Here is an 11,200-nt window from a genome sequence, read left to right on the forward strand (position 1 = left end):
TCCTCCGCAGTAAAACTGACTTCCCTGTCAATAAAACACAAGTAGATGAACGAGTTGATGAATTAATTATGAAATATGACTCTTTATTTTGCCGGGTGCTATAGTGGAAGTTGCCAGAGTAATGTTCCATGACTGATGTGATTTAAAGCTGTACCCTTATCCTCTTTAAGAATATTTACCACCTTGAGATGAATTAGATTTATAATGCACACTTTAATTCTCCTCGAGGCTTGCGTTCTGGTTCCTCTGTTATGCAAAAAAAAATACTTCTGTCTCACAGAGATTCAAGTTTGGAATTGTTTATATAGTTTATAAACATCTTGTTCCATCATTTAATGACCTAATTCTTGGTCTCTATTATGCAATTTCTTGTTTTCTCCCATCATCTGCACACGCAGCTGACTCAAACCTTTCCAACACTTTTAAGTCTACTTCTTTTTTGCGTTAACATAGAACTGCCGGTTGCGTAAACTCTAACTTGTTTTCGGGCCATCAAGAAAGCTCTAGAAACAAAAGGCAAGTTTGCTGACAACATGTTGTAGGCTATACTCTGCATTTGATCTATGATAGTATACCATCTTAAATAACAAAACAATAACTTAACAGCTATAACATCAACTAAAATGTATTAAGATTTTTATCAATGAAGAAACAAAAAGGCAGTGACATGCTTCATCATCATGACAATATTTCATGACACTATTTCTTTAATAATCTTCTAGAAGATATATTGATACATTACAGAAAATTAAATCCTAGATTTGCACAATATGATATTTTCATTTTAAGAAATAAATATACTAATCTGACAAGGTTACATCTTTCTCATTAATGTTGCAGCTGCAAGGTGGGGCTAATTTCAACTACTTTACATACTGCTGGCTTTATAATAATAATAATAATAATAATAATAATAATAATAATAATGAAACATAATTTATTAGGTGATTAATATTTTGTATTAATAATGTGAATCTGCAAAGTAACTTGTGTTTTAACATAAATGTAGTTGAGTAAAAAGTACTAAATATTGGCTGCCAAAATGTAGAGGAGTAGAATAATGAAAAATGGAAATACTAGTCAAGTAGTACCTCAAAATTGCACTTAAACGGGAACTACGCCCATTTTCAAAATGCATACAGTAAATGTTATTCCTATACAGTACAGAAATATTTGACATGAACAAATCTCTCCCAAATCCAAAAACTAGAGTGCTAAAACTCAGATGTGAAGTCGTCAGGTATAAAGTGTGGAACTGCTCCACAGACAATAGGGATGATGAATCGGGAAAGATGTTATAGATGACACTGAGAACACCCAGGGGAATTTTCTGAGTATATGGGAACTTTTTCTGTTTCAGAACTGAGAGCACTACAATAGAATAGAGCTCATTTGGGAATATAAAAAGAAAACAAACATTCTGTGGGTCCACAAAGTCTCCTAATCATTGTTTATGGAGCAGCTCCAGACTTTAAACTTGATAACATCACACGTTTGAGACGTGTTAGCCTACTCCTCTGGCTTTGAGAGAGAGTAGCTCATGTTCACCAATGTTGATTGAACTTGTCTAGGCCATGGAAATAATATATTGGTATCTTAATTTAGGTGGTGTTCCCAATAATTGAGTGAATGTATATTACACTGATTATCAAGCACATCGCATCCTATGGCACCAGATGACATGCTTCGTCTCGATTAATGTGCTGACAGAAATATTTTTTACATGTGGGTTACTGAGACACAGCCCTGCTATTTATTGTCATCACACACCCGACCAGTGGACTCCAAAAAAGGAAGTGTGTTTACTGGTTCAACTTCCCCCAATCGTTCTGTCTTTAAGAGGATGTGATGCGTATTAAGAAAACAGATGAGAGAGAGAGAGAGAGAGAGAGAGAGAGAGAGAGAGAGAGAGAGAGAGCGAGAGGGAGAGCAGCCCATGGTTTTAGGTGCTTTTATACTATATTCAGTCTACTTCTTGTGTCAAAGATGCAGGTTGTTAGTGGTGGACAATCACTCTGGATGTACACTCTGTTATTCACTTCTCTACAACTTTGGGGTAAGTATCATATGTACTAGAGGTGTTTCTAAATACATTATTCTTATTGTTATTTCTTTTGTTTTGTCTTACAGCTAAAAAATACACTATCAATTTCCACTAGAATTATCTAGTCACAGATTTTTTGGGGGTTAAAGAAGAAGTAAACAATTATAAGACTGCCATTACATATATAATCACTAACACAAACAATTATGTCTGTTGTAAATTTACTAAATATTGAAGTTACAGGCAATATTTCCATTTCGAGTTTCATGTCGCATTGTAATTTTCTGATTAGCTGCAATCACCGGTTTGGTACAAAGCGAGCGTCACCACATGTAGCAATAACAGCAGTGTTTCTACATGCCTGCTGCACAGCTGTACTGTTGCTCCACCTCAAAAGGAATATGTCAAATTCATCTGATTCTTGCTGTATGTTATACCTTTCTCTCTACTGTCTAGGAAGGCTTTCAGCTTCCACTTCCACTCCTCCTCTTCCTGCACCTATACTTGACATCTATTCGAGGTCAAAGAACTCAGTGGTTCTGGTTTGCCGTGCCCCAGAGGGCCACCGAGGCGTTCATTTCATGTTGTACCGAACTAGAGAGAAGGTACTTTTTTTTAAGGATTATGTATTTTTTCTGATGTTTTGTCTTATCACTGGGCTCTTGTGGTTTTATTATTCTCTGTGTTTCTCTTCGTTCATTGAGGTGGACTCTCAGGAGCTGCAATCTGGTGCTGAGGAGGTTCAGTTCACTGTGAGGGTAAAGGAAGGGGATTCAGTCCAACTCTTATGCTGTCTGTACAAGGACCAGGATGGTCATTACAGTGTTTTCAGTCCCTATTTGCAGCTGGAGCACACAAGAGGTGTGTCTATGTTTTTTTCTTTTCTTCTTTTTTTAAATGCATATCTTTATAGAAATCGTGCCTGTGACTGATTTAAAAATCAGATTTGACACTCAGTTTCTCGATGGAAGCTTTTACTCTGGTAACACGACATTTTGTATTTCAACCTAGACACAGGTCTCATATAGAGAACAAAGCAGAGAGGAGATGTGGTTTATGGGCTGTAGCTCCACATCTCGTTAGAAGAGAAACAAAAGAGTTTGTAGAGTCAATCTGTTCACTGCACCCAGTAGTGATTCTACATGTGGTATAAAATAATAAACACTCCCATCCGCTCCTTTCCAACCTCCAAAACACACTGCTGCATGCAGGTGCTCTCTGTGGTCTCTTATTGTCCTCTGCTCTGTGGGTGTGTGGAGTGGTAGTTACATCCTGCACTTCATATAGAAACCACACACCCACACATACACACAAAAGCATCAAACACAATGTGTACTGGCTTCCACTGTTGGTGGTGACAGACCGAAATTTGGCTAGCAACAGTGGCAAACCAAGGTTGATAGCATTGGGGTTTACAAAGGTTTTGTGCGGAAGAACAAATATGTAAAAGTAATAAGGCTGCAAAAACATAGAGACAATTGTTTCTTTATCATCTCCCTTTCTGTACTGTCCAGATGCTGTCCCTACTCGCTCCATGCCCTCTTTCCCTCCTCCAGTCTTGTCTGTGAATCCCTCTACTGGTGTGCTAAAACGTGGAGAGATGCTATCCTTCAGCTGCTCAATCCCTCTTCTGAACCAGTTTCAGTCCCAGTCTGTCAATAACAACAAACCAGTGACCTTCCTTTTGCTGAGGACCACTGTGCAAACAGGGGCAACATCTGTTATCCTCCAGCCTCAGGCTAGTCAGGTATCAAACCCTGAACCCCAGCCAGGAGTCTTCACTGTGGGGCCAGTTAGGGGAGGAGAGGAGGGCGAGTACACCTGCCTTTACCAGATCACCAAAAAAAGGGGATTGGTCAATTCAACTGTCAGCAATATGGTTCAAATCACTATTACAGGTGAGGGTGTCACACAGTGTTTTGCTCTCAGGGCCTGCAAGCTCTGGAACAGCCTCTGTGTTGTTTACCTTGTTACTCCATTGACTTCCTTTAAATCTTTACTAAAGACTAACATTCATAAACTTGCTTTAGATTATGTGGGCTTTTCTTCAATCAATCATATTATTTTTTTCTTGTTATTTTCTTGTTATGGGATGTTGTTTTTTCTGTTTTGTGTTTAGGGATTATTGTAACTATTATTATGATGCATTCTGAAAAGTATTCTGTTTATTTGAATTAATTACTGTATGCATGAATAACATTTGCAAAGGAGATGAATGTTGCATTGAATGGCAAGTGTTTTAGTGCTCATTACAATTTGAAAATGTTTTAACTAGGGCTCCAGCTAGTAATTATATTCACTATGTGTTTTTTTAATCTATATATTATGTTTTTTAAATGTCAGTCAACAGCAAAAAATGCCCACCATCCCAAACACTGAGTCCAACTTGATGTATTTCAATTGCTCGTTTTGTCTGAACAACAGTCCAAAACCCCAAAAATGATTAGTTTACTGTAGTATAAAACAAAAGCAAATATTCACATTTTATAAGCTGGAACTAGTGAACGCTTTGCCTAAAGATCACTTTAACGATTAATTGATTTTCAAAATTGTTGCAGATTAATTTTCTCTTCAATGACTAATCAATTTATCGAGTAATCATTTCACTTGTAACTATAACACCAATTTATCCAATCTAGAAACATGATTTATATATATATATAGCCTACAGTGTAAAGCCTACTGAGATATATGTCAGCACCATTCACTCGGACTAATGTTTCCTCTGATTTTGTCTGTTGCTAGATGCGTTGCCAGTTCCCACCCTTGTCGTCCAGCAGCAGTCGGATGTGTGGCATTTGCTCTGCACAGGCTCTGCTGCTTACCCCGGTGCTGTGTTCTCCCTCTACCTGGCTGATATTGAACTTCCTGTTGCCACTCACCGTACCACCTTGCTCGACCATCAGGCCATCTTCCCAGTGCCTGTCCAGGACACTCCAATGGCTTTTTACCAATGCCAGTACGATGTCCTCCTGGGAAGGAAATGGAGCAGCTCTGAGCGTAGCCGCTTGTTGGCTGTAACCAGAGGTGCAGATTTACAGTTTTACTATATGTGTGTGTTTTTATTAGAGCGCAATTTAACACAAAATGTGACTGTTTGTTGCTTTTCTCTTCTTTCAGGAATTCCTCCTCCATCATCAACAGGTAGACCTGCAAAAATGTGTCATTATTTGATATGTAGTTTTATATTATGCAATTTGATTGGCAGGGAGTGAAAGACAAAATAAATGACAGTCTCATACTTCTACTCCAGTGACCATGAATACAAATATTGATATATCTCACATTAATGCCAGTGCGATGTAAACAAATAAACAAATGTCTGCAGATTTGTCCGGTGTGGACTGGCCTCTTGTACTGGGCTCTTTCGCCGCTGTGGTATTGTTAATCTGCTCAGTGACACTCGTGGTTGTGGCGGCACACAGGAAAGGTATTTTACACATGAATCTCTGCTTTCTCACATGATATGTTCACACGGCCGTGATTGTCTTCCATTGTGAAACTTATTATTTCCTCTCTTTCTTCTCTTTTTACAATCCCTTAAAGTTAAAGCTGCGGCCAAGGAAAAGAAGAAAAGGTATTGTCTTTTCAGTGCTCATTAAATCCCTGTTTGTCTATCCAGAATAATTTTGTCTTCCTAAAGTTACCATAAACAAGCGAGACAGCCATGACACATGAGCAACTGAAAACATTGTTATCAAGTTGGCAACATAACAAACTGCTTTAAACAAATGTATCACTAAAACATATACCCTAAAATTGCTCAGAAATTGCATGAATATGATATAGTGTAAAAATGTATAATAGCCAACAGAGAAAAGTTGCTGCACTTTATTGATCCCTCTCTCACAATAAGAATATCCATTACACATTATGGCTTGCCTTTACACAGCTCCGATCTGGGTTTATCAAGTTGATTTTCATATAACTTTGTACATAAAATGGATTAGTGCATTGCATAATTGGTATTGTGGTAAAACATGTTGCTGTGTTGAACCTTTTCAGACAGGAAGCCCAGTTCTGGACTCAAGTTCATGCTAAGGACCATGTTGTTGGTGAGTTTACGGTCATATTTATGACTTGTTAATTCCAGTCAGTCCATTCAAATTCCTTTAGTTTCTACAAGGCAATTTTAGTTCTGCACTATATTTCATGGAAGTAAAGAGATATACTTATACAAACCACTGCTTGATATTGTGCTTGCTTGTTTTTCTTCTTCTGTGTTTTGCAGACCTTACACTCAGGCGTACAAGGTTCCCCTCTGAGGTAGTTATGAATCATTTGAATCTCTAATTTCTAATAAATATTATTTGGTGATTTATAAACTATGATGTGACAATAGCTTCATCTTACCTTTGTACCTTCTATTACAACACTTTGATATAAAGGATGAGGCTGGCTGGCTTTTTGTTATTGTTATTGTTCATCCCATGAACCAACCAATAGTTCGCCTCTCTTTACTTTCTGACTTTCCCAGAGTGTCTGTGGCACTCAGCCTCAAGCCCATTGGTTCCTACTGAAGTTGTGCTGTAAACCTAAGACAGCTGGACACAGCAGTTTTTGGCAAACAAATGGAGTAAATAATACATTTCTTGAGACAATTTTGAGAAGTGTATTAATAAGCATGGTGTTCTGAGTATTTACAGTAGCAGGATGGTGTTTGGATGCACAGCGCTTGTTAGTAGGATCATTTTATTGCTGGTTTTGGTCTTTTGATGGGATTTTTTGACAATAACAAAAACATAGAATATGACCAGACTTATCCTTTAAGCATGTTAAGCTTTGCAATAGCAATAATATTCATTTTGACACAAAATAAGGCCGATCATGTGCAGTTTTGTGACATTAGTCCGCCTCTTTTCTTTAGGTATTTGTGGTATTTCTGCGGTCTACAGTATGTTCCTCCTGTTGATTTAATTTGACAAACAACTGTAAACTTCCCTGATCTCTTTGCACACACACACACACACACACACACACACACACACACACACGTGTAAGCACACACTGCCAATCACCAAACACACTGTCAACCTACACATATTCCTCGTTATAGCGTCAAGTTTGATTCCACCTCTAATTAGTTGTTATCGCGTTGATAAATTAGCTCTATGAAGGGCTCTCATTAGACTAAAGGCTCTCTCCAGGCTCTATTTCTCTCTTCACACTGTTACTGAGCAGCCATCTTACAGTAAGAGGACAGAACGCTGTCATCGCCAGCTGATACCTGCTATCATGAAACATCTGAACTGAATATTTAATATCAGACGTGTTTCATTCTTAGCAGTGATCTGGAGTGTCTTCGTCTTACCTTTTACTTTAGAGCAGTAATTTGATCAAGAATGGCAGGTGTTATGGGGGTATTTTATCAATTATGTCTTGTTTTGTTACATGCTGTCGCTGCACAGCAAAGTAATCGTTTTCTTTGATTTTGAACTTAGAGATCAATTGAAAGTGTATAACAATATTTATTGAGGTTTGCAACAGAAAAAGACTTTGGCGATAAGACTCCATCGATGTGAAGCATCTTCATTAAGCATAGGCCCATATGAAGATGGGTGATAGGCAGGATCTCTCCGGAGTCTGGATGCTGTAGAGTGAAGCCTTTATATGTGTGATGGAAACTTTCTCTTGAATCTCCGTGGACATAGTGGAGGGAATGGCATGGCAAGGTGGTGATTTGGAGGTGTGAAAGACAGAATTGCAATGATATTTAAAGAGCCCCATCCAAAGACTGATTGGATCTAGGAACACGGGCAGAAACATTATTGGTCTGTTATGAATATAGGTACTTTGACAGAGAAAGTGACGATTGAATTAGAACAAGAGGAAACAGCAGAATGTGTAGAGTATGTCACAGAAAATGACATTACGCTGAGATCTTTAACAGCTTGTGTGTTTGTGTATGTTGCAGGAATGGGCCAGTGTGGACACAACTACAGAGACAGGCTCCAGATCTCCTTTAAGGAACTCGCTTTCTACATTCACAACCCCAATCCCTCCAATCCATTAGAAATGTTTGTTTTTCTCTCTCTCTCTCTCTCTCTCTCTCTCTCTCTCTCTCTCTCTCTGTGTGTGTTTATACTTTATTTGAGTAGTTTATCAATGTAGCATCAGTTGAAGTTACACAGCAGGACAGGAAAGGCTATTTCCACATTTCCTATTTCATGTATGGCAGTAAAATTGACAGGATATGATGTTTGTTTGATCTTACATGTTACTGAGCCAGTGAATCTAAATACAGATTTTATTATTATTATTAAGTGTGTATCTGTTTTGTTAATAACTCACTTGAAGCTTACCTTAAAAGTTTATTCTTGACCTTAAGAAAAAAGCAAATGACAAAACAATCTCACTGCAAGGTCCTTTTAGTAGCTACTTCGGAGCTTTCCATCTTATTGCAGGAACTTCATCAGCAGATGCAGTTTGACCAGACGTCACAGAATTTAGTACCAGCTACTTAATGGATTGTTTTGTATCAATATGTATAATCTTTAGGCTTAACTATGCAATTTATTTTGTAGTGCTACATAGTACTATACTATATACAGATCTTTAAACATTATTTTTATTTGCAGTTACATAGGAACAGTGATAATAATAATCTTTATTTATGTAGCACTTACTGTATCAAAACCAGAAATTTCAAAGTGCTTTACAAGAAAAAAATAAAATGTGAGAATATGTATGTATGTTACAGATGTATTAGTACATATACCAACCTACATACACGCATTAATAGAAAAGAAATTACCCTAAATAAACAAGGTGATCACAAATAAAACATTTTCAGAAGTGATACGGAAAGGCATAATGATTTATTTACTGATCAGGCAGGAGTTAAAGTTTCGTTTTTGTCTTACCGCTTCAGATAGAAGCAGCAAATAAGTTCCTGCCTGAGGACCTCAGACTGTGTGCAGGTTGATAAGAGCAGAGTCATTCAGAAATATAGTCTGAGGCCGGGCCAGGACATAATAATATATCTCGCAAATGTAATATGTTCTGGCATACCTGCGCGACACAGCGGGTAATGATTGTGAAGGAAAAGACAACTAACATCACTTACTGAAATTGTCCTGCTGTAGTGTTGCTAAATATTCTGCAGAGGGCACCGTTTAGATATAATTTGAAAAACACACCTACAGTACAGCACAACCTAAAGAGTGTCATTTATCAAGTTGCTCTCCTTTATAATTGACAAAACAGGTTCAGTGGAACAATGTGACTTTGATGTGCATAAAGCCGAGCAATCCAGGTGTAGCCATAGTTAAGCAACAGCCGCTGATATGTGCTGCAGTTTACTTTTTATCATATGATGATGGGAGAAGCATGGAACCTAAGGACATTATGATTGAGCCCTCATATCTACAGTATATTAGTTTTTCATTCCTACATTGTAAGTAGATGTGCTGACATCAATACTGTGCACAAGTAAGAAAGGACTCAGTAGGGAGAGACAACACCCATCTGTTTGTGTGTGTGTTTTTTTTTATGGAGGACAGTAATTCAGCAAAGAAGGGCTGTCAATGTACTTCAGGAAGCAGTTGAAAGCCAACTCTATATTAGTACTGAGTTTTATTACATTTTACTGGCCTCTTTAGCAGCACAGGGCTTTCTATCAGTAGCAGAAATCTATTTATTCATTTGTCCAGGCAGAAAAAAACTAGATGACATGTGAGGACAGGAAAACACACATTTATTTAAGGATCGCAAAGTCTGCTTGATTTGTCATGTCCAAGTTTACTCTTTCTGTGCGGTCACACGCAAGCACAAGCACACACAGTGGAGATATTCAGCTTCAGATAATGGCTTTCGTCTGATTTGTTTGAATAAGAGGCAGACTAACGATAAGAGGCATGAGCGATGTGCTGAATTCAAGTGGCACCTTAATTTGCACACACAGCACACTGGCTTGTGGCAGCCTCACCCTGAACTATGAGTCAGGTTGATATTAAATGACATTGGCAATCCTATAACTCATGATAATTACCCTTTTAAAGCCACCCCATACTGTGTCTCAAATGTGATAGCTAAAGGAGTGTATGCAGAGACTGCATAGGAGGTGTGTGCTAGAATCTGAAGACTGTGGGAGTTTTAGCAGCCGATTTAGGTTCATCATTTAATTTAATCTGTTGTAATTCACTTCATTAATTTAAAGTGAGGATTTAGGTTGGGTAGCAAATTGTGTCATGTGATTATCTTCAATAAATTACAACCAAGAAAAATGCTGTCTTTGTCCATTTGTCTGACCACTTCAGAAACATTAGCTCAAGGCCTTTTGATTGCTGACGACCCTCCCTGTCAGTGGCTTACAGGAACACTCGGTAATATTTAGCAGCCAGCCTTCTAAAATAATATTAAGGGCAAACGCAAATGTGAGCTGTTGAGTGTAACAGTGTGTGCAATAAGGTTATAAAGAGTTGTGCTGCACAACTACTTATAACCTTTTTTTGCACTCTTCTCACTAACTAAGTCACTAACTGACTGTAGAGCATACTGTATATGGCCAAAAATAAATCATTGGTGATGAATATTAAAACTACCTCCGTCTTAAAGGTGCAGTAGGTAAGACTTATAAAACTAACTTTCTGTCATATTTGCTGAAACTGACCCTATGTTTAAGTAAAACTACATGAAGCAGGTGATTAAAAAAAAAATCTGGCTCCTCTGGCACCACCTACAGCCTGTAGTGTGATTTGCAAAAATCCACAGCTCCCTGTTCAGATGCACCAATCAGGGCGGGGAGTGTGTCTAACTGCGTGTCAATCACTGCTCATGCACTTCATTCATTCTCCCTTGTGGGTGGAGGTGCTTAGGAGACCGTTTTGGGCTTTAGCAGAAAGGGGGGGAGGGACTGTTCACTGTACGTCCTGGATCTTCGCAATCCTACCTACAGCACCTTTAAGAACCATTGATTGATTAAGAGCCATTTTATTTTGTTAACAAATCAATTTCTTCTTTTGTCTGAGTTCTAGGAAGGTGTAGAAATAGAGATACTTTCCCAACCCATGTTTTTGTCACTTGTTTTAAGAATGTATATTTTTAAGACTCAATAATAGACAAAAAACATATTACTAGACACAATCCTATGTAAAGATGGAGATGTGTGTTTGCAGTGAATTAGAATATCTCCTCTTTTCCTCTCCATACAATAAA

The 11,200-nt window shown here is 38.0% G+C and overlaps 1 protein-coding gene across 2 annotated transcripts; it reads left to right on the forward strand.

Annotated features, from left to right (window-relative positions):
• Positions 1 to 1,923: 1,923 nt before the first annotated feature.
• Positions 1,924 to 8,307, forward strand: LOC114573010 (uncharacterized). Of its 2 annotated transcripts, none has more exons than XM_028604878.1 (11): positions 1,924 to 2,056; positions 2,501 to 2,649; positions 2,749 to 2,905; positions 3,559 to 3,942; positions 4,790 to 5,071; positions 5,165 to 5,188; positions 5,373 to 5,474; positions 5,591 to 5,621; positions 6,050 to 6,099; positions 6,276 to 6,310; positions 7,959 to 8,307. In XM_028604878.1, exons 1-11 carry the CDS (start codon positions 1,987 to 1,989, stop codon positions 8,055 to 8,057), a joined length of 1,383 nt encoding a protein of 460 aa, XP_028460679.1. In that variant the 5' UTR covers positions 1,924 to 1,986; the 3' UTR covers positions 8,058 to 8,307. The 2 variants fall into 2 exon arrangements, with proteins under 2 accessions (XP_028460679.1, XP_028460689.1); XM_028604888.1 differs by having other exon boundaries at positions 1,980 to 2,056; positions 2,505 to 2,649.
• Positions 8,308 to 11,200: the final 2,893 nt, after the last annotated feature.

This window comes from Perca flavescens, chromosome 2 (assembly GCF_004354835.1).
Source record: "Perca flavescens isolate YP-PL-M2 chromosome 2, PFLA_1.0, whole genome shotgun sequence".
Taxonomy (NCBI): domain Eukaryota; kingdom Metazoa; phylum Chordata; class Actinopteri; order Perciformes; family Percidae; genus Perca; species Perca flavescens.